Source organism: Pavona decussata, unplaced genomic scaffold (assembly GCF_977016875.1).
Source record: "Pavona decussata unplaced genomic scaffold, jaPavDecu1.1 SCAFFOLD_89, whole genome shotgun sequence".
NCBI classification, from domain to species: Eukaryota; Metazoa; Cnidaria; class Anthozoa; order Scleractinia; family Agariciidae; genus Pavona; species Pavona decussata.
In genome coordinates, this window is record NW_028145506.1 from 706133 (window position 1) to 729766 (window position 23634).

The 23634-nt window shown below is 37.3% G+C and overlaps 2 protein-coding genes and 1 long non-coding RNA gene across 3 annotated transcripts; 2 read left to right on the forward strand and 1 right to left on the reverse strand.

Moving 5' to 3' along the window:
- Positions 1 to 1159: 1159 nt before the first annotated feature.
- On the reverse strand, positions 1160 to 8088 carry LOC146474432 (guided entry of tail-anchored proteins factor 1-like). Its single transcript, XM_085117039.1, has 6 exons — positions 7937 to 8088; positions 5930 to 6025; positions 4676 to 4745; positions 3249 to 3316; positions 2283 to 2397; positions 1160 to 1487 (listed from the first exon to the last, which is right to left on the reverse strand). The coding sequence occupies exons 1-6, from the start codon at positions 8021 to 8023 to the stop codon at positions 1423 to 1425; spliced, it is 501 nt and encodes a 166-aa protein (XP_084973165.1). The 5' UTR covers positions 8024 to 8088; the 3' UTR covers positions 1160 to 1422.
- Positions 8089 to 8661: 573 nt separating this feature from the next.
- On the forward strand, positions 8662 to 14818 carry LOC146474433 (uncharacterized). The gene is made up of 6 exons (XM_085116947.1): positions 8662 to 8798; positions 10226 to 10341; positions 11114 to 11152; positions 11429 to 11594; positions 12782 to 13008; positions 14187 to 14818. The coding sequence occupies exons 2-6, from the start codon at positions 10239 to 10241 to the stop codon at positions 14237 to 14239; spliced, it is 588 nt and encodes a 195-aa protein (XP_084973073.1). The 5' UTR covers positions 8662 to 8798; positions 10226 to 10238; the 3' UTR covers positions 14240 to 14818.
- Positions 14819 to 17104: 2286 nt separating this feature from the next.
- LOC146474434 (uncharacterized) lies at positions 17105 to 23031 on the forward strand. The gene is made up of 5 exons (XR_014866143.1): positions 17105 to 17261; positions 19436 to 19521; positions 20258 to 20314; positions 20744 to 20818; positions 22146 to 23031. It is a non-coding gene; the product is annotated as an uncharacterized LOC146474434 (long non-coding RNA).
- Positions 23032 to 23634: the final 603 nt, after the last annotated feature.

Consider the following 23634-nt stretch of genomic DNA (forward strand, 5'->3'; position numbering starts at 1 on the left):
TGCACTCTAGCCTCACGGTTATTCCAAGTTGTTTTAAAAAAAAATTACTGGTACATTTTACTCATTGAGATTGCAGTGTAAATTTCAGTGCTGGAAGCAGTTATAAAATGCACCAGTACTGCGTGGCACAACATATGCATTTCATGTACCTTTCACACTTTTACTTGTAATAATGGATTTTTTATGTTAATCACTGTTTTGTCATTTTGCGATGCTTATATTCCTGAAAAGTCTGTTCAGTGTGGTTTAAAATTCGCCGTTGGGATAATGCTTGACCTTCTCGGCTCTCGTTGGAAACACTGAAGAAGAGCGAGTCATCAACTGATTTCAGTCTACTACCGTTTCTAACTTTACTTCAATGCTACTTTGGTCAGTCTGTCTGAAATTTTGAAACTTTTGCCTCACATTTGAGGTATTACCGTTTCTCTACGTCCGTTTCCTTGCAATGCATCACCAGTGCTGTGCGACACAATAATTATAATACATTTAATGTACCCTTCACATTTAAAAGAGGACGCGTCATGGTGTTTTTGACCTCTTTTCTTAAAAATGGTGAAATAAGACCTTAACTTAGCTACAAAATAATTCTAGAACAACGAGAGGAAAGAAATCAACTCAATTCTTGAAAGGAACATCTCTTGATCTGTTCTAGCGCATTTTGGAAACAAAAAAAAAAAAGGCGGGGGGGGGGGAGGGGGAGGGGGAGAACTTGAAAAAAATTAGCCTAACATTTTTTAAGTTTCAATCCATTCTGACCTACTCTGCCTCTGACTAGAAGCATTAATCGACAGTTTTGTTACACTGGGGTGATAATTTATAACAAAACTAGACAATTATTTTATTGTTTCTGTTGACAGACAAACGATTTTGGGTTTTCAAATGACATCAAATTCTCGTGATAATTTCCCTTTAATCATTGCCCTGACTGTAAATTAACGAAGTTACAACAGGTTTACGGTTACAAAACTGTCTACGTGTGAAAGTATTTTCAAGACACTCTGTTTTATTCCCCACCGTGCAGTTTACTTGCGTTTATCATGTCCCTTGACTACGAGCTCCTACCGCCTACCTTCCAAAAAAGGGTGAGCTTCAGTGCTAATCGAAGCAACTTGGAGTTTAACATGTCAATAGTTCTCCGCGTTTTGTACGGAAATGTATCAACAGTAACAAACAACAATATAATCATTATTTTCTTATATTTTTTTCCTTATTTACAATAATTGGACTGGCCCGCAGGTAGCTAGTGCCAGTCTCGGCGGGCCTGTCAGGTGGGCAGTTCACCCTTCTATCCAGGTCAACTTTATTCCACATAAACAGGTCCTCACTAAGGCCACCTCTTTGAGCTGTTTAATCACTAAGATACACTGTGCTAATATAATCTTATTTGTTCTGTCAATGATGCAGCCGTAACACTGTTGCTCATCAAAACAGCGCCATGGAGATGACATTATTTGACGCAATGATCCAACATGGCAGACCAATGGCACCTGTGGTTAAAGCAATAACAATACTGACTGTGAGCATTCTCCCATACGACTTACAACATCAACATTAACATCCTATTAAAACAAAGTTATTTTTGCGTGGTTTATGACCACACCAGAAAACAGGTCTTAGCAGGGGCTATTGTAATCTAAAAAGAAATTTTAATTAGAGGCAACCATACATTGTCCTTGTTTCTTGGACTATCAGGTGATGTGCAGAACATATATAAACACCAAAGAAAGGGGCACTGTAATGATGGAAAGTAAGTTATTATTAATTTTGTTGCTTGACCAAACTTGACGACAACACTCCCTTAAATCCCTTTTGCAGCACTTGTTTTCGATCTAGATTCATTCTTGTCAGACATGATTTATAATTGAAAGAACATTAATAGCTAGCACAGAAGAACTATAATTATGGCACATGAAAGTCACTGCAAAGTTGTTAGAAAGCAGGAGATCAAAAAGGCACATCTGCCATTCACGGTGGATGAGAAGTCCACCCTCTATGGGCTTGGTGGGGGAGAGACGTTTTTAAAATTCTGAAACACTTTCAATCTGCCCTTTTCTGCTCTCTCTAAAAGAAACAGAAACAAAAAGCAAAACAAAACGAAACAAAACAAACAAACAAAAAGCAAGGTGGATATACATTGTGTGGTACATACAAGCTGTAGGCAATGGTAGACTGTGTGTCATCGTCCTCTAGGCTACATACATTTGTGCTATATCATAAATAAATTATTTTATTAGCAAGCTGTAAGAAACACAGTTTAATGAGCCAGAAGCTCTAACACTTACCAGCTACTCCAGTAGGGAATGATAGAAAGGAATTCAGTGGGTTGAACCACTCCTTCGGTAACACAGCTATGGGTTCCTTTCTGTATGTGACCAGGAAAGTAATGTGGCAGACAGCCTAGATAACAACAAATGAATTCAACAGTAAAGTACACAAATTAAAAAAAAAATGTTTTGCAGGATTCTTTAAGAGCGACTTTTTGGCAGTTTCACTGTTCTTTGTCTGGTACAAGAAGTTGACTAAACAAATACATGCATAGCAGCAATCTGGTATCAATGAAATTAAAAGATGTTGTGCTGCACTTATTAAATTCTTGGACTTTTAAATTCAGGACTCATTAAAAGGCTTTGATTTAGTTGGATGAACTTTTAAAATTAAAACTCATTAAAAATACTTTAAAGTGCAAAACGATTATTATGAACTACTTCTTCTCTAATAACAACTTTAAAAGAATAAAAATTGAGCAGTTTAAAGTGTCTCATTACTAAAACGAACCACAACATTTTAAATTTTTGCCAATCTTCAAATTAGTGTCACTCCAGAGCTCAAGTGTCGCAGGTTGTTGTTGAGGGCTGCAATGCTTCAATCTAAGTGTAGTATTTTAATTTACTCTTGCATGCTCTGGACCTTCGAGCTGGGACTTGATTGGGAAGGGGACTTTTTAGACTAAATACAACAGTCTTGCATGTCCTTTAGTAGCAACAATGCATTACACGTCATGACAGGTACATGAAAAATGATATGATGGTTAAAAAACATAATTATTGGAAAAGCTCTCTACACTGTTTCTGGCCAGTGCTCTCCTACTGAGAAGTAATTCACTTGTGCTTTCAAATAAGATGACAAAAATAATAATAATAAAAACAAAACAAAACAAAATAAATAAATAAATAAATAACATGTATACAGGACGGGTCTACATAATTATTGCGGCACAATGTTACCGCCACTTCTGCAAAAACATTTACCAGGAATCCAATGCAAATTGCTCCAAATATTTTCCTTCTACGAGAAAACTTGCCACTTCTTTGTTTCACTGCAAAACACATTCATTGTAATCCCTGGTCAAGTTTTGATTTGTTTAGTCAAAATTAAGTATATATAATAAGGGATTATAATAATAATTAATATTTGTATGGCGCAAATTAGCATGTGTATATGATCAAATGCGCAAATTATACACCTGTACACTATAGAAATACAAGGTCAGACAGTTTAAAATTTTTAAATAACACAGAAAAGTGTTTCTGGGCCATTTACAGAGAAAATGTTTACTATGTTGTAATTCCCTGGATGAACTACTATATGTATTATTTGTTTGAACTAAAGAACTGTAGCTTAAAATTGAATAAAATGAAGTCTTCCCAAGTCCAGTGCTGATGAATGGAGGATCTCATTCAAGTGGCTACTCTTTACTTAGGGTGCAATAAGAGAACTGGTCATAACAAGTTTGTTCCAAGAGGACCCACCTTGTCTGGGGTAGGGGGGTTATTGAAGACACCATGTATCTCGTGAACATTACCGACAAAATTTTATTGGCTTTAAAATTTGAGTTGACACAGAAATATTCAGCTAGCAAGAGTCAGTATTGCTAGATAAACAAGAAAAGTGAGGTTTGAATCTCACTGTCATTTTTTACTGCTGGATAGAGGGGTGGCTATGCAATAAAGACACCATCTTTTGAGGTTGAGGAAGTGGGGTGCAGGCAGAAACCACCATCTATTTTGGAGTTTGGTGGGTCCTGTTTGAGTATAGTAGTTTTGACCACTTTCCTAATTATTATAATATTAATTGCCCTTTGCCCAAAGATGGCCCTTGGTATGTAGTTTTCCACTCTTTTGCTCATTTTGTACTCAAGGGTCCATGTTCCTCATTGCAGAGGGTACATAACATGTCCCTAAAGGGCCCAGGTAAAACTGGATGGCCAGCCACCCTCCACTGAATTATGTAATGGCTTTAGGGCCAGATCTAAAGAATGTGTCAACACCTGGCTTATCATACAGTACACACATGTGGAAGAGACAGGTTAATAAACTTTCCCAATTATTCCCTGTTGATGTTGATGGGGAAGCTAGGCTAAAGACCAGATTATATCAGATGGGTCTCCTGTAATACAAAGTTAATTATTATTTGAAAGTGTATGTTAACTAGAAGTTGACTTTAGACACCCAGGACAGATAGGAAAGGAGGATATTCCTGCAAGTACTATGGAAATTTTCTTCCTGGAAAATTTCTGATTGATTCAAACCAGTTGCAACTAAAATCTACTGTAAATGGTAAGGCTACGTCTGTGTGTTCCTGGAGCAAAGCTGTTGGTTAACTTTATTTTGCCTCTTTTAAACTCATGACTAATTGGATTGGTTGCATGCATAGGTAAATGTACAGATTATTGTACCTAGCTGTGAATGCTCTTCAGCAAGCTGGTTGATTTTTCTGTCAAGTCGCATATATTTAGCAAACTCATCCTGAAAAAAACCCCCAAAAAAACATAAAATCAAAAAGAGCAGTTAAGGACGGTGCCTGACACGGTGCCTACTAATACAGACTGAAGTATTTTTGTGCGGTTTATGACTATGGGAGAAAAGCAGATCTTAGCTAGGGCTATTGAAATCCAAAAAGAAAATTGGGGTAAACGTACATTTTTTAGAGATAATTAAGCAACAATATTTCTAAAAGCTGCCAAAATATAAAGCAACATAAGGCAGTTTTCCCTAAATTGAAGCTTAAGTATCTCTAAAAAATGCATCGTTAGTCCCCCACGTTTCTTTTGGGATACCAGGAGCACTTGCTAAGTTCTGTTTTCTCTGCATAGTTTTAAACCCTGCAAAAATATTCCTGTATTAGTGAGCACTACCCATGGGAAACCAGAGTATCTTGAGATGCGCAGAACATATGCACAGTAACAATAGTAGGCACCATCCTTAATATCTAGTTACTGATAACATTGAAAAAAAAAACAACAAAACAAATTATCATTCAAAAAATTTAAATAAAATGTATCAATTTAAGCTACAAAAGGATAACTGATATCTGTATTTTATAAACAGTTTACCATATTTATGAATACAAATAATAGCACTGTGCATAAAACTTTTATGGGCCACACAGCTTGCAAGCATTGAGCTCCAGCAGTGCACGACAGACTAGAAAGACTAGTCCCTTGTTTTTCACAGTCACTGTGATACTAGAGACAAGAGTGTGAGCAAAAATTGTTTCTCCAATCTTTTGCAAGTAAATATCAATGAGCTGGGGTGGGAAGTTGTACTCTTGAGTTAATGATAGCAGTAACATACCAAAGGACACCAGCTTGCAAAATTCACAATAAAAAACCCAACATATAGAGATTTTTGAGCACTTTTATTTTTCAAGCAAAATCGCCAGGTACACCCTTTTTCCATGGAGTCCTTCAATTATTACAGTCAAATGAATTTGGAAAACTCTACCAATTGAAATTTTGCAACCAGTCCCTTGAGATAGAAATGAAAATCGTGTGGTTTCCATCTTGGTGCACCACAGCTGTAATAGAACCTAATGAGAAATGTTTTGTTGACAGTACACCAACATGGCAGCAATAACATCACATGCTAATAATTTCTATGAAGTAAACATTGAAAAAATGAAAAACGTAAAAAAAAATATATGTTTATACCTGTGCACTTATCTTCAACTGATCCCCTTTTAACTGAATGATGGTAGCTTCAATCTCTTTCTCCTTCTTTTCTACTCCAGTCAATTTGTTTGCCAACTTATCACAATGCAAAACAAAACCTCACATCAGTTTTCCTGTATCTCAATAAAGTTACATTACAACACTATACACTGTTAGACTGGTGTCAATGGAAATTCACTCACGTTCTTTGCACATTTGTTCAACTATATGTTGAAAGGATTTGAATAGGTCTTTCATGTTAGGAACTTATTTCTTTGCGTTAACACACTTGTAATCATAGTCCCTATAATAGCTGTTATAAATTAATAATAAAATTGCCAATATCCTCCCATCCCACTTCCCAGTTAATCTGCAGAGTACTGCACGTGCATGCACAATTAGTATAGTTTGTGTACATTTGTGTACATGTCAATATTTCCATGATGCACGCCAAATTTGGTCCACTAAAACAGCATCTACTAATTCCATTGTCAGAATATTAAAGTGCCCCTAACCCTTCAATTTGTTTTCTTTTGGTAGATTTCCATATCTGTAAATAACTCATTTTTGAAAAATTTGTTAAGAAATATTGAATCCTTTTCTGTTTACGAGCGCTAAAAGTTACTGAAATTTTTAAATTTTTGCGCGCTTTAAGCCCTGCTGGACAAATTTTTGTCACGTGGGCTCATTAGGAATGAGCCAATGAGAAGCGTCCGATATTTAACACTTTCTTAGCTGTGACGTAAGAAAAGGACACCAGAAGGAATCAGAAGGAATCTTATGCATGCTGATTCCTTTCTCTACATTTCAAGAGTTGCTGCAACCAAAAACCACACATTTTTCAACCATTTTCTCTGTTTACAATTGAAGCATTACCGTGAATCTTCGGATATTTTTGCACGATGTCCTTTCCTTACGTCACGCTCCATATTTGGCCGAGTGGGGGACTAATGCGAACGATAGGTGAAAATATCAACAAGACTGCCTTCACTTCTAGCGCTCATACAAAAAAAGGATTCAATATTTCTCAAAAGTTTTTTCGAAAATGAGTTCTTGAAAGATATGGAAATCTACCAAAAGAAAACAAATTGAAGGGTTGGGGGCACTTTAAGTTTTCTCTTTGATTTAAGTATATACTACCAAAATAAAAAGTACACTCCTACATTGATAAGAGTTATAAGAATAGAAATTCAAAATGGCAATAGCAGACAATATGAAAGAAGGAATATGTTTCAGATGACTTTTTCATTAACGTAGAGTGGAGATAATGATCTCTAACCTCCAGGACTAAGAATATACTCAATTGTAACAATCTGCATGCATCAGTGCACAGGTGTAACCTTGACGATCATACTGCATGGGGTGCATGTCCCAACTCACTCCCCCAACTGCCTCTGCCCTTCACCCCCCATACCTAACCCTCGACCAGAGCGATTGTATTAAGAAAATGGAAGTGATACTGCTGAAGTAGTGTGTATGTTGTAGGTTAAAATGAATCCCAGGTTAAAATGATTTCAACCTAGGTTGATTTGTATTTTCCTTTGTTTAAAATGTAAATTACCCAACCTTAACAAAGGAAAATACAAATCAACCTAGGTTGAAATCATTTTAACCTGGATTCATTTTAAGCTACAACATGTACACAACGGAAATAGTCTTTCTTAATTAATTATTTAATTAATCAATTACAGATAGCCAATCACTGACAGTTAGGCCGGACTTCATAACCACTGCTTACTTAACCACGCCAGTGACTACAATTTTTATTTTTAGGTCTCAGATCACTCACTTCTACTTAAAAAAAAAAGAGTTCAGTCATAATTAAAAAAGAAAAAAGCCCTAGACATGTTTCAACATCGAAGAGAGGTCAGCACCTGGTGGCCGGGGACACAATTGTGTGAAATATGATGAGCAAGGTACTGAATGAAGCTTGACATCATAAAAGTGATTTAAATTGCTTTATGCGGAAACGAAAAATAGATTAATCATAGAAAGATATTTTGTTACCCATTCCGCCAGTAATCCGGACAGCTTGTAGAGAATCCGCATCATAAAAACATAACCAAACACAAACACCACCATGGAAGCCGCCATTTTGATGATTATTCCGTCCCAGTCCACTCGAAGAGTTCTCTCGGTCCAGCTTCTGCGCGAAATTGTCCATACAAATTTTACCCACAATGCCTTTAATTTTCGAAGTATGAAGAATGCTGAAAACTGAACTTTAGACTTTGAGGGTAAATTAATTTACATAATTTTTGCCTAGACAGTTGGTCTCTCTCTCTTTTTTTCTCTCAGCGATCGTAGAGCGAAGGAAACACCCATGCGAGCGAAAATCGCTTTCAGCGAGGACGACTCGTGCAAGGAAACCAATTGTGGCCTCAGTGCGCGCTCGCTGTGAATCACTTTCTCGCTATGCTGGCCGTGAGAAAATTAAGAGGCTACGTGCAATATAGTTTTTGCCAAGCCCACGCGCAACAATAACAATTTTTTTCTTTAATAAAATGCAAGTAAATTCGAGTTGACAACGAAGTACTATCAGATGGTCTATGATTGACATACCGTTTAAAGAGCGGGGGAGCCGTTGATATTTGCGTAGTCCTTTTAGCAGGCGTTATGTCAAGTACGTCAATCTACGGAACTATGGAAATTTTTGTCCTTCTAATGAAATTTTTCATTATGCCGGAATTCACGCAAGCATTAATGTTGTTTGCAGAGCCCTTTAAATCTCCGACCGATACTGATTTAACTTTTGAGCGTTTTAAAGTACGTTTTGAAGGGATGGTAACGCCAGTTTTCAACTCAAATTCAATGAAGAAAGGCTTTTAACTGGTACAATTACTTGCAGCGTTGAAGTCTTGCAAGTAAGGTAAGATAGTTTTGTAGACACCCTGACTTTAGTTGACGCGTTGAAAATTGTTGACTTGGAAACTGGCTAATTTACTTCACTACAACGAGATTCTCTGTTCTTTGGATGGATATGTTCAGAGCTTGGAGAAAGGGCGGATCGTTTTGCACGGCTCTATTCACTGTAAGGCCTATATTCAATCATGTTTAGAATGGCATAAATAGTCTTATAGTTCTAATTGCAGATGCAAACTTTTGTAACTCCTTTTAACAAAAGTCACACGAGTTAAAAATCCAGATATGGAAAGATTGTAGAATATGACACAATTTTTTTTTGATTCCGCAAAAAGTGAACGATTGTGTTATGAATCGACTTTAGGAACTGATAGAGCTACGAATTAAGAGTTTATAAAGTAACGACTTCAACATTTTATGTCACGTTACATAGAGTAGTCATTTTAGATAATAACTTTGGAACTGGTAAGCTTTGTTTACATTTTAAAGTAATTAAAGAGGCTGCACTTAATAACTCAACTTTCTACATTCCTTGGTAGCACTGATCTGGTTGATATAAAGGCCCGTTTACGGTAAACGGTTTTAACATCTGTAGTTCGGTTCAACATGCGTTCGACGCTTTGTTAAAATGTTGGGAGCGTTTGAACAGGTCTTCCAACATTGTTGAGAACGTAAAAAGTCTTGAAAGCTTGTTGAAAGCGTGTTGAATCAAATTAAATCGGTTTAATTTTCATTCAACACCCATACAACATTTCCTTGGTTCTCGAAAATGTTGAATGGTGTTGAAGCCGTTTGAACAGTCACTCCGTTCAACATTTGTTTAACATTAGCCCAACATCCGTTCAACTTTTGTTGAACGAATGCTGGTCAAATGTTAAAACCGTTTAAACGGGCCTTAACGGTTGCAAAAACGTTTCCAGCTTTTCTACCAGTCTGACGGGCAGTTTCCTCGCTCGGTTTGAAATTCAGCAAACTGATTTGTCTAGTTATGACTGTCCTCAAAAATGATGAGACCCATTATGTTGGAACTGATCGGCAGGTGCCCGCATTGATCATTATCTTGGTCCTTTACTCTTTCACTGTCGTGACTACCTCTATTTCATTTCATTTTATCGTAAAGCGTACTAAGTGAGCTCTGGGCTATCTTGACTATTATTTCAAATAAAACACCCTCAGATTTTTGTTCCTCTGATATACGGATAAAGAAAGTAATGAAATAAAATACATGGTCATAAATTTGTTATGATAAGTTCACACATAAAGTGCTTAATTTTACCATAGTGAGCTCTTATTTAGTCTTTGTTTTCTTTTCTTTACTTTCCTGGATTATTTCGAGACGCGTTTGATTTTATTGCTTTATTTTTCCCAGTGCACTGATGTGAATTCACCTAAGTAGCACACAAAATTGAATAGAATATTATTGTTTCTCTATAGGTCTCCACAGTTAATGATGAACACTGGTATACTTCTGGGGATTTTATCTTCTCTATGGAATTTCTACTTTATAAATGGTGATAACATCAAAACGCTAGTAAGCCCAGAAGAACGAAGTGAGTCAGTTCTGTTATTTTTGACCAGCCATTTGTAGGTCCGATACTATAAGTTCAACCAGTATCGCATTCCGGACAAGAAAAAAAATGTATATATTTACGTACTTTTGGCCAAGTCTGCCTTGGTCATCATAATTATACTGAACTCTAAATGTGTGTTTTGGAAAGCTAAAAAGTAATGTCAGTGTTTTGAGAGCAAAAGACAAACCAGTTATGAAAAGAGGCTGGTTTTGGTGAGCCAAGAAAATAGTAATCCTGCATAGAACTGTTTTCAATGTTCAACCGCTCTATTACTTTTATGCTCATATCACCAGTACTGATGTCTCACTTAAGATGTTTTTGTCCATAAAGTTTGTCCAGCATTTTAAAAGTTTTTCTAACGCGTTCAAACGTTAGAAGGTTATGTGGTACGATATGTCTCACATAATAGTGAAATGAATTCATCTTCGGAAAGCAATCCTGACAACATACCTGTCTTCATAGAATAAATGTGATGGAATATTTTAAGCCCGGTGAATAAATGAGAATGATGTATTATTCAGTAAGCGACACAGGCATACTCGGAAAAAAAATCCGATTACTCCTATCAGGAGTCGAACCTAAGCCCTTCCGATTACTAGTTCGGATGAGGCTCTACCACTGAATCCGAACTAGTAATCGGAAGGGCTTAGGTTTGACTCCCGATAGGAGCCCTCGGATTTTTTTCCGAGTATGCCTGTGTCATTTTCTAAATAATACATAATTCTCATACTGTCTTCATGTTCCTTCTTAGGTTTAAAAGATGTTCCAAGGGAACAGACCCTCAGATCAGGTAACATGAACGTTAACAAGTTTTAAGACTCCGTCGTCAAAGTTTTGTGAAACACCCAAGAGACCTGGCTTTGATAACCCAGCAACCGGTTTTTATTTAGCTCGTACCAGGCTCACATTTAGTGACAATTTCAGAGCGGATTATTGAAATAAATGAGATTATAATGAGAGCGAATTAAAATTTGCTAAAGATCTCGACAAGGTGATGTTTTCACGCGTTTTATTTCCCGTTATTCTGTGAAAAACTAAACATTTATTTGAAGCTTTAAATTTACAGATACTCCTTGCTCCTTGACATACATCAAGCATGGTTGCTATAACGACAAAAGAAAACCATCACTGAGGACTATGAGAGAACTTCTGTTTCAAGATCGCGAGAAAGGAAAAGCATCATTCAGTGGGCAGAAGATAGACTGGGGAAAATGGGATACCTACCTCACTGAGTAAGAGAAAAACTCTTCCTTCGAATACAGTTATTATAAACACTCGCATAAAAGAACAAGTTGATATGTTGTGGTTCAATTTTATCCTTGGTTTAATTTTTATTTCCCATTGTTTTAAACTCATTATCATACATTACCATGCCCCAAAACAAAGGGAAATAAAATTTAAACCAAGGATAAAATTGAATCAGAACAGATATATAAAGAACCTCCAGGCTGAAATTCGTGATTGTAGACACCTGTTATATAAGAACCTTACAATAAATAAAAGAAGACTTATTCAGGCTGACCTTGAAAAAAATAGGTACTGACTAGCTAAATATACTTTCTAAGTAAACTAAATTTATACAATTTTCACACAATTTTGACTACTCTCAACCATGTCTGATTGTGACACTTGGTTTTACACTCGTGGAATGTGGCTTAAAATGATGGAGTCTCGTGAATTACTATGGTTGAACTGCATCCGCTTTTTCCCATGTCTCAGAACTTGAAAATAAATTTAATCAAGAATTATAATCTTAAAGGAAATATTTCGGAAAAAACTTATCACAAGATTTGACAAGTTAAATGCATGATATTTCGCAGGACCTTCATTAGCTGAGGATGATGTGATGGTGTAGTAGTTAGCGAGTATAGAACGTTCGATCGGACTTTGCACCTGAGGATAGGAGCCGGGGTCGTTGGCTCAAGGCTATTGTGTTAAATTTTCCTTAAAAAATGTGAAATTTAACTCCACATCGTCTTACTCTATACCATATATAGAGTACATAAGAGGTTTTGCCAGGTTTTAATAGCGTACCAAGAAACCTCATAAAATACCAGATGTAGTAACCTGCAATGGATTAGGGTAAAAGACGCTTTGAAAATTCCGCCATTTTGAATTTTTGGCATTTGGAGAGCTTGGAACCGATCTACACGAGCGTTGATGCTCCCGACAGCCAGCATTAATGTTTTCATGTGTCGGGAATGATCGCCGACTGTCGTAGAAATCTGAGAAGTGTAAGTAAAATAGAAACGGTCTCGATTTTTAGGATTTATCCCCGACCAACCCAGATGATCGGCGTTGTCTGCGATCTCGCGTTTTCATAAGTCGGTAAAGTTTCGGACGGTCGGGAAATCTTCGAAAATCAGAACTAATGCTGTGTAAGTATTCTTTCAATACAATATTTTCATTTTCCTTCTAGTCTTGTTTGCCGGTGTGCAGAAGCAAGTAATAACAAAGGCTATATTTACTTTGGGATTCAGTTCTATGGTGAATGTTGGAGCAGCGCAGATGCTTCGGATCGTTTTCATATGTATGGTCCAAACAACAAATGCGTCAACACAAAGTATAAGTCTTGTGACGACCGGGCGAGGGACGAGACATGCGCAGGAGTTAATCTCGCAAACTATATGTATGAAATTGTTCAAGGTACGTATTACAAACTAGCGCGACTCTCTGTATTATAAACACCAACACAGGAAAGTACTTATTAATAGAAGAAAGACCCTGGCAATTAGAAAGCCTGAAAAAATAAAAAAATAAATACATAAAACATAACAAACAAACATTTAATTTAAATTAGTAGCTTTTACTTGAATCCCACACTTACCAATCTCACTACACAAACTTAACTGGTTCATAGAACCACAGTCTTGCATGTGACCAAACAACTTGATTCTTTGAATGTGAATTACATGGCAGAATAACGTTTCCCTTTTCTTGACCTTGTCGGGGATGATAATTTAATACCCTGTACCGAAAAAGATGGGAACTACTACCTTTATCCATAATTCTTGGAGTACAAAAATTCTCACAGCGCTCGTAAAAACGCACAGAAAAAGCTCTAAAAATTTCAAACCTAGCATACACCATGTTGTTAGTACAGGGACAAATTTTGCCAAAAATATCGCTTCTGGTACCTATTGGCTGTTTTAAGTTCGCAAGGTATTGCGGTAAAATATTCAGCCGTCATCTTTTTCCGTACAGTGGATTGGCAATATGGAGAAGATGGTTCTAGCAAAACCATTGATGTAATCTGTAACAGTGTAATGCATGAATTAAGGATGGTGCGTACTTTTGTTACTGTGCATATGCTCTGCACATCTCGAGATACTCGGGTTTCCTATGGGTGGTGCCTACTAAAACAGGGATATTTTTGCGCGGTTTGAAACTATGCGGAGAAAGCAGAACTTGGCAAGTGCTTTTGGTATCCAAAAAAAAATTGGGGTGTAACCGTTCATTTTTCAGAGATAATAACGCTTCCATTAGAAAAAAAAATAAACAGAAAAACAAAAAAACAAAACAAAAACAAAAAAACGCCGTACATTGCTATGTATTTTATCGCTTTTTAGAATAATTGTTGCGTAATTATCTCTAAAAAATGCGTGGCCACCCCCAATTTTTTTTTTGGATTCCAGCAGCCCTTGCCGTCCTTACCTGATCGGGATAACTGAAGTGAATTCCCTGTTATACCACACCTTTAATTCATCCTTTATATAGTTCCTCCTACTTTCTTTTTCCTTTTCAAATGCACAGTTAAAGTTCTAAAACAACAACAACAACAACAACAACAACAACAACAACAAACCCGATATTGCTTTCTTTAGAATCTCCAGGTGGAAGTGGCGTTGGACCATCCATACACCCAGAGGAGTACTGACGAGACTTGACTCATTGGCTTGATGTTCCGTTGGCTTAAACACTTGGGGCTACCCTGTTACGCTGCTTACATGGCGTAGAATTAATTCATTTTCTCAGTTACGGCGTTGGTGGAAATTCTTTTCAGTTAAAGACATTGCTTTAGCCCTCAGGCTTCAGTTGCTATTTCTTTGTGGTAGGTGCGGACCACTGAAGCCATAAATATTTGGGTTTCTCAACAGAGTTGGTAAGGTAATTTGGCTACCATAAAGAGATTCGAGTGCTGACGTTTCGTGTGTTAGCTCCTCGTCAGAGCGAATTCGGACGTTGGGCTAGCGTTCTTACGCAGCATCACAATTTTTTTAGAATCAACCACCTTATCACTCTGAAGACAGCCGGCAGTTGTTTCAACCTGTTTTAAATTTGAACACGTATCTTAATACAATTAGGATTAGAATTGGAATTAGTTGTAAGTTATTTTACTCACGGAGCTGCCTAACTTTGGTCGGTTCAAGTTTTACTCATGTCATGTGTAAAAACAGTATGAATTTTGTTTTAAAATAAAAGTTAAAAGACAAAATAAACTTTGAAACTGATAAAACGCTAGTTGCGAAACATTTCTACCTTTCACACCTGTTGCCCTGTTTCCTTAAAAAAAGGAGTTCTAACGTGAGAGTAACGGATAGTATTCTGTGTGCCAAAAATCCTCAGCTGTAAACTGAATCTCCACGTAGAACTCGAACACTGGTCCGTTCCCTTGGCGTGTATCTATAGTAGTTCAACTTGCACAAAGGTTAAAGAGTCGCTAAAGTTGTTGAGGCACATTTATTGCGTAAACTCCACATACACACTCCGTTTCATGGCTATCAGCTCATAAAATTTCCTTTGGGTATATACCGTGCGAATACTGCTACTTTCCAAAACTCCTGGCCGCCGAGGGCGTTTTGGGCTGGTTCACACGAGCAACGCACTGACGCAAACGAAAACGCAAGCAAGTACACGTGTGAACTACTACAACGCAAGCGCAAGCGCCAACGTAAGAAATGGAAAATTTTTCATTTCCGCTTTCGTTTACATTTCACACGTGTGAACAGGGGCAACGCAAAGGTAAACGCAAACGCTAGATGAAAAATACTCGTTCCAATCCCTCTACAGTTTACATTCAAACCAAGATGGCTTCCTCCTCCGCCATCTTTAATCTCGTTCCAAGAGTTCTCGTTTCCCGACTGCTGGTCTAGGGTAACGCGGACTCTAGGAACAAGATTGCCGCCCCCTTGGGATACTGAAATGCGCATGCGTATCACATTCTGCTTGCGTTTGCGTTCGACGTGTGAACATCCTTTGCGCCTGCTCTTGCGTCTGCACTTGCGTTTGCGTCGCACTCCGTGTAAACTAGCCTTTTGCCTCTCGCGGACACCTCTAGTGCCTACCCCGGAACAGTTATCTTTCCGAGCGCCTGAACCCTGAGCAGCAACAAGCGATGCTTCCGCACTTATGGGAGCCAGTAATGACGACTGCATGAGCAGGTTAATTAAAAGATAAATCGCGCGAAATAGATCAGCATAAATAAACGCTTTTGTGTTTAGTTGAAACCTTCTCTGATAATCCAGAATTAGTCTATACCAGAGTGCTAAGAACGCATCATTTTGGGAAAATTCTGGCTTTTCTTATTCCAGTTGAGGAATAAAGGAATATAGACAGAATACAAGCTCCCCCTCTCCTCCAAAAAAGTCCCTTATTCTTAGTAAACTGTATTTTGTTCATTCTACCATCAGGGACAGAGTGAAAGGGATGCTATCCTGAGTTTTAAGAGCTAATTAAAGTACGTGGAATGCACTATTCACTTGTTTGATATCAGTAATAATTGAAAAAGCATGTCATCGTTTGTCTCAAGTCAAATATAAATCGCGTCGTTTTCCTTGATAGCGCTTCTTACTTGCGTCTCCATTTGGTGATGAAATCGACCGGTTACGTGTTGCCGGTTATGTCAAAAATGTTATTTCAGGCGTCAGGAACGGTGAGCTTGTTTGAGAGAAGAGCTTATGAGGATTGAGGACTCTGGTCTCGAAAGAATGAATCACGAAGGGAACAAATCGAACATAACCTTAACAGGTTGTATATTACAAATAAAACTATATTTCAGAAAATCTTGTCTAGTGCCCTTTTTACTCCAATGTAAAGTACAGGTCACAAAGGTCTTTGGACTGTAGTCTTCTGCATCCAAGACTTTTCCGAGGACAGGTGGTTAGCCCATTGCCCATTAATCAATAACAGTGCATCTTTAAGATCGAGTTTTCCTACTGACTGAATAGATTTGATTTACCTCGTGGAAAAAAGAGGGGACTAGGGGATTATGATGGATAGATGGCACTTCTAGCTTCTACAAATGCGACACTCTATCTGTGAGGGGTTTAATAATGACGTCATCAATTTAGGGAGCATCCGGAATCCATAAACTCTGAATACCGCAAATGATAATATAAACGTGAGAGAAGGTTTGTGTATTGATCTGAATGACTTAGTAAATTAAAGTCCTTCTTCGAGTGTGTTTGTTTTCAAAGCAAGAAAAATTAACATGAAAATGGTTTTGCTAAACAAATGAGTTTGATCAAATCACACGCCTAACTTTCCTTCGCTGTTATTTTGTCGACAGGAGCTGTGCGTTTAAGCTAAAAGGCTCTGAACAAGCTGAAAATTAACCGATTGCCAGAGAAGCGAAAACGTTTAAGCTTCAAAATTTCATCTACTTTACAATGGAATTCAACAATTTGATTAAACTTAAACCCTGCCAAGTAAATAAAGTTTGTTAAGCATTAGCTACGCCTTATGAAAGTCCAAGTGAATTAAACAAACATGGGGGTGTAAAATTCCTGCATAACAATGCCAAAATCCTGCCAAGAGTCAGTTTGGACTACTTGTTTGAGCTAAGGCGGTGGGTCCAAATTCTTGACATCAGCGTGAAGACCAAAATTCTTCCCTCGTTTCTTTGTGAGATTCAGTTAATTCAATTGGTCATCTTGGAAGCCTTAAGGCTCTGTAAAGAGGTAACGTTTAGTTCTATTGTTTTTTAAAATTCTTTTCCAGAGCAAATTCAATTCGTTCAGTGTTATTCAGTTGCATGGAGGTTGTTTACACTGGTATAAAGTCGTATTTAAAACATTGACTCCTAAATCTCAACAACTTATAACGTTCATGTTTTTACAATGTAATTGCATATTATATCCTAGTTACATCGGTTTTACAAGAATGATTTTGCGTTAGATAAGGCGGGAGAGAAGCGGACTATGTAAAAAGAATGATATTAACCTTTACCCTCCAGGCAATCACAATCTGCATTTTTTGCGCGCTAAGTTAGAGACTGATTTCAAATATCTTGGGGTCTTATAGTTGAATGTAAATTTACAGGAAAAACTATTTCCAAACAGACTTGCTTTGCTTTTAAATGGATTGAGAAGGACACGTTTTGTTTGTAAACCGTTTCCAACATAAAATGTTTACCCTGGATGCCTTCACTTTTGAAATACACTGTAATGTTGCGAGTCAAGGTTTGAAACAAACGAAATTTCAGCTATTAAATTATGATTTTAACGAGAAAATTAACGATAGTAAAACAGCATGACGTTTCGACGACTTCATATCGTTATTGTCAAATGAGTAAAATGGAAATAACGGAAAGGCATATTTATAGGTATTGAAAGTGAGAAAATAAATTAGCATGAAAGCATTCAGGTAAAGAGTTTCGCGCCAATTGAATCCGCTTGCGTGTTCAGTTTCGGTCTTTTGTTCTTGATTCACAGCCGTTTCGTACACCAAACATTAAAATTTGCCACGGCATTTCTGTGTATTTTCTTTTTGTTCCTTTGGCAAAGTAAAAGGTAAATAACCGACTTTTCGAAGCAACAAAATTATGAAATGTTTTGCCAACAACAAAACCTAAATAAAACAGTGCTACGAGAGAAGGTTTATTATGGCGTCTTTAATTTTGTTCAAAACAGTAAAGCTGGAATGAAAATTTTGATGCAAATTTCTCGTGTTTAAAGTTTATTTACTAAAGATCGGGGCTTTAAAGTTGTTGACTTTGTCGACTCCGCTAAGAATAAATTATCCAAAAGCAGGGAGCTTTAAAGTTTGAAGGAATAATCAGTCCACTTCAGTGTTGCACAAGGTAAACGGAATCTCATCTGGGTTGATCTGATAGCCGGTCTTCCCCCCTCCTTTCCCCTAAGAATAATCTGAATAATTTGTCTTTTAAAGCAAGAACTGGTTTCACAACTCAATTCGTTAAGAAGCATTCGCAAAAAGTGATAAATTGAATTTTAGTTAAATTACTTTAAAATAAACAGCAACCCGGCAGAGCATCGGCATCGATTGATGATTTGAAAAACGCTGATTGTTTTGCTTATGTTAAGTTATTTCAAAAGTGGACAAGAAATCGTCCTCCAATTTTCAGTTAATGTAGGGAATCAGAAAAGTCTTGCAGTCCTGTGCCACTTGACCTTAACGCCCAGCTGAAATGACCTAAGAATTCTGTTCTCTGTTGTTGTACCAGCCAATGGCATCAGTTAGTGATATTAATGAGTTAATTTAAGTTGTAACACGACCCACAACCTGTTGCTTTGAACTCATCATATGTGAATAAAAGTTATGGTATGGTTTGAAAGTATGATATGGTATGATATATGATATGGTATGAAATGGTATGGTATGAAATGGTATTGTATGGTATGGGATGAGATGACATGGTATGGTATGGTATGGTATGGTATGGTATGGTATGGTATGGTATGTTATGATATGGTATGATATGATATCATATGATATGATATGTATGATATGTTATGGTATGGTAAGACCACCTTAAGAAACAATTAGTGTGACATCGTTTTTGCTTCATGCTACAAAAGCAAAAGGAATCATCAGCACCTATTTAACAGATTTAATAGGGACCTTCAGACCTGAATACGAGTACGACTTTCAAATTTCAAATCAGTCACGTCACCAGAACTCTCGCCCCTCCCCGTTGTTTATCATCAGATAAAAAGACCATAGAAAAAAATATTGGTGTTACAAGTGATTATCTGAAAGCACGGGAACTAGATTTTGGAAGCTGTACTTGTGCTCAACCAAATTGGAAGGTCCCAGGCAACTTTGATAAGGCAACAATGTTTCAACATATCACTGATGAATAATTCCATGTTTCGCTGTTTGTCGTTCTCAGACTCACCATGCGCACACCTTTGATTTGCTTCCTCCTTCTCATTGTCATCTTGATGATGGAAGCTAAATCTGTCTCTCCATTCAAAGGTAAGGACAATAAACGCATAGAGTGTGAAAGGTTTTCCATTTTCATTTTGGCATTTAAAATCAGGTATTTCACTTTGTTTCAAGCTGAGAAACAAGGAAAAAGAAACGTTTGGATCACGTCTTAAAGTAACTATTCAAAAACTATACAAAGAGTTAAACGAACTTAAGAAAGCATTTAAAGAGCAGATATTGTAATATTCCTTCTTCATTGCGTGACATGTAACGTTTTTGCAAGGGCCAACGGGACAATCTAAATATCGGTTTTCCTGTAAAGTGAAGAACCCAGTTGCACCAGATGACATATTGGATAAATATACAGCATATAACCCCAGCTTTACAGTTAACCTTTGCGTCACACTTTTTTTATATTCAGTTTTGTACTGCTTATAATAATGATAATGATGAACTTTATATTTATTCAGTCGGTCAGTGTTCATACCACAGGGTGCTCAGGTGGGGCCGAGCATTTAAACTTCACTAACCAATGATCCAGACCGGCTGGCTATTTACAAGCGTAACTGAGGAGTTGAACTGGGGTTGCCAAGAAACTGCACCTAGTAGCCTAGAGCGGGCCGCAGGACTTACCTTAAGCCCCGGATTACAAGTCACTCTACTGCCCTAATCGTTCGGTCACGCTGCCTCCATATTGCCTCCACATGCTCAGCCATTATTAATTTTAATTAAATACACTGACACACAAAATCTAGCTTGTCTGGTTTGTTTCTTTTTCGAGCAGGTAAAGAAACTGTTATGAAGGACCTTGAGGAAACGCTACAGGATCTTAGGAAAACAGGTCAGTCAGGAATTCAATCCCTGATCATCAATTTATGACCACAGTGACCTCGCTTTCACTGAAAAAAAAAATGATTAGGAACATACTGATTTTATTGTAAATGGTTTCAAGTTAGGAGTCATGTCATAAAGTAGCTGAATTACGGTCATCGGGTGAGTAAAGTCCTGAGAAGGATTGACGTTTGGATAACCTTAGCGACTGAGTCAATATCAGAGTTAAGTTATACCTGACTTCCGCTCAGGTTGTCGAAATGTCAGTCAATGCCACCTCAAACAGTCCTAAACCCTCGGACTACACTCACCCGGATGTTCAAAATTTAGTTACCTATACTCATCATCACCATCTTTATTTAATCATGGGACCACAATCATTTACAAAAAACGAGCCGAGAACTGGCCAGGCACTCATTTTGTTTACACTTTTCCCCAGATATGGCTTCTCAGCTTAACGGTGCCAAAAGGAGAGATGATTTGAAAAAGACACTTAAATCTCTCACCGAGGAAGGTATGAACGGAGATTAAGTTTAAACAGGAAACTGGTTTTTCTTGACTCCCATGCTGTTTTTGCTGCAGTAATCGATAGACACATCCCTTGGTCATCCAGTTATCTAGTAATTTTTTAACGCAGAGTTTGACATGATTTTCCCCCTCATTCAATTGCCTCTAGAAACATTTTAAAACAGGATTCGTTGTCCAATGTTATACCTTTTCATATTCCTCTATTTATTTATGTTCAATTGTTGTTTAAAGCTTTTTAGACAAACGTATCCAACCGACTTTTTGAAAATGTGGCCGATGAAAATTTGAGCGCTTTTCGTGAAACGACACCAAATCACGGGTTTAATGGCTCCGAGGAGGTTCGGAATAATGCAAAAGAGAGAAGAAACGAGAAAGAAGAGAGAAAAAGACCACAAAACCTTTTGCTTTTATATTGGCAGCCTCTGAGAGAGGGCCCGTTTACAAACATCCATGTAGATATAAAGGAGAAGAAACGTCTAGGCCCAGGGCCCAGTTGTTCAAAGGCCGATTAAGCTAATCCTTGGTTAACGTGAACAATCGAGTTTAATTACTAATCATATTGCTAGTCAGAAATCCCATTCAAGCAACCATTGTATTATTTGTTAATTTGGATACCGATCCAAATTAACTATTAATTTGGATACAGAAGATATTTTGAAATAATATATTCCTGACAAAATCAGCATTATGTTTTTACCCTTAAATAATACACAATATAATTAATAGGTAATAGGAATACATGCTTGTCCAATTTGGAAATAATTGGATTCAAAAAATTCCTCGGACTGCCAAATTGGACTCGGCCTACGGCCTCGTCCAATTTGGCAGTCCTCGGAATTTTCCTCATCCAATTATTTCCAAATTGGACAGCATGTAGTCCTATTATATATACTAATCAATAAAGATTCTTCCAAAAGAATTTTGTTCCTCAGTTTTGGCATAGACTTTTCTTTACCTTTAGCTTGAAACTAGCCTTTAAAACCATTTTTAACGAGCGAGATGAACCCTCGTTTTACTTTTAATCCTGGATTAGCTTTAATCGTCTTTCGAACAACCGGGCCCTGGTGTATTAAACTGGTGTGTTGATAGCTTGACAATAGAATTACAAACTCAAAAGGGAAAAAGGGGTAATTTTACCAAAATTTATGATTTTTTAATTAGATGAAGTGCTTCATTCACTTTTAGTAGAGCAAAAACGAAAAAGCAAACAAACAAATTACTAGTAGTTACCGTTTTAAATAGCGAAAGATAGGCAACATTAAATTAATGGAATGTAAAGTTAACACTAAAACTTAACTTCCCTTATATTGCAGAATCTTATGACCCAGCCAGTGGTAATGGCGAACTTAGGCCTGAAGACTACTAGCAATTTTGTTCATTGGATACGATTTATAGAAGCATTAGAGTAATAGTTAGCTATTTACATGTAACTTAGATATAACTGACTAATAACTGCTGTTACGGGTTTCGTTTAAATGTATTTATAGACAAATGCAATTACGACGTAGCCGGAATTCTGCACATCACTTTTTAAACAGTTTTCACATATTTAACGTATGCAGCGTCAGTGCGGCTTTGCAGATTGAGCCTCTTACAATAAACTGTTATTCCCGTATCTTGTTTAAGAAGACACCTGTTTTTACTATCTGTTCCATTTCAGTCACGCGTCATGAAATGACGAACTAACGAAAGTACCGTATTTTCTCGATTTAAACGCCCCCCAGCGTTTATTTAAAATTCGGTAGTTTTGACCCGGCGTTTTTTCGAGGCCGGCGTTTAATCGGGGTCCGGCGTTTATTAATGAAATGCGATTTTAAGCCATTTTTCCAGGTTGATTTATTATTACCGATCCTCGGAAACCTACGGGAAGTTTGTCAGTGCTGGACGATTTTTTCGCTGTGCAGCAACTATCCCAGTTATGTTACGCCGGTATTTTTCCTTCAGTTAAACGTTTATTAAAATACCAAAACAGCATACCGTACTTGGTGTGTCGTAACAGTGCGATTCAAGAGGTTACTATTTACTTGTAACCGGTCCTTGTGACCTCGACCCCTAATAAACGCCGGGACCCCGATCAAACGCTGGGACCCCGATCAAACGCCGGGGCCCCGATTAAACGCACCCGGCGTTTATTTAAAAATCGTCGGTTTTGACCCGGCTTTTATACGAAGCCGGCGTTTAATCGGGGTCCGGCGTTTAATCGAGAAAATACGGTACCCCACAAAGGTTTAGAACAGCAAAAATTCTCATACCTGAATTTATGAAAATTTGGGTTGTGTACATGTATAGTTAATGCTTAGATTGACAACTTTCACGCTTACATGCGGGTGGAACCCCTTGACTTTATCTTGAAGATAATCTAATTTGTTTGTAAAGCGGCCGGAAAATAATTTAACTATCCATAATATCTATACGTTGCATTTTTACTGATACCAATTTATTTTGCTCATGCCACCATTATCTACAACATTGAAGTATTTCTTTTCTTAGCCTTAAAATTAGGAAAAAAACAAGTTTGGGAGTCTAGTCTTTAAAATAGCGAAGATGTAGTTCCCTTAAATTTTAGGAATTTTTGCAGACGTTTGTAGGAAGACCGGCAAAACTTGACCGTGTCCATACAAACTTTAGTTTACAATTATTCTAATGTGTTTAGTCAATAGATATATAACCAATAAATATGAATAAAGGCATTTACTGTCACTTTTGTCGTTACTGGCACCCCGTCTTTCCAAATCAACGAGAACATTAAAATTTAGTGTACTTAGACATTATGACAAGCATGGTCTTAAATGCGCATTGACC

What these genes read in the sequence shown, in the direction of transcription:
- LOC146474432 (XM_085117039.1), bottom strand. Translation starts at nt 8,023, where the DNA reads ATGGCGGCTTCCATGGTGGTGTTTGTGTTTGGTTATGTTTTTATGATG. An exon ending in AGTTGAAGATAAGTGCACAG is followed by an intron (nt 4,746 to 5,929) that starts GTATAAACATAT and finishes GGTTTTTTTCAG; the next exon opens with GATGAGTTTGCTAAATATAT. An exon ending in ATTCCCTACTGGAGTAGCTG is followed by an intron (nt 1,488 to 2,282) that starts GTAAGTGTTAGA and finishes CTTTAACCACAG; the next exon opens with GTGCCATTGGTCTGCCATGT.
- LOC146474433 (XM_085116947.1), top strand. Translation starts at nt 10,239, where the DNA reads ATGATGAACACTGGTATACTTCTGGGGATTTTATCTTCTCTATGGAAT. An exon ending in AGTAAGCCCAGAAGAACGAA is followed by an intron (nt 10,342 to 11,113) that starts GTGAGTCAGTTC and finishes GTTCCTTCTTAG; the next exon opens with GTTTAAAAGATGTTCCAAGG. An exon ending in TATGTATGAAATTGTTCAAG is followed by an intron (nt 13,009 to 14,186) that starts GTACGTATTACA and finishes TGCTTTCTTTAG; the next exon opens with AATCTCCAGGTGGAAGTGGC.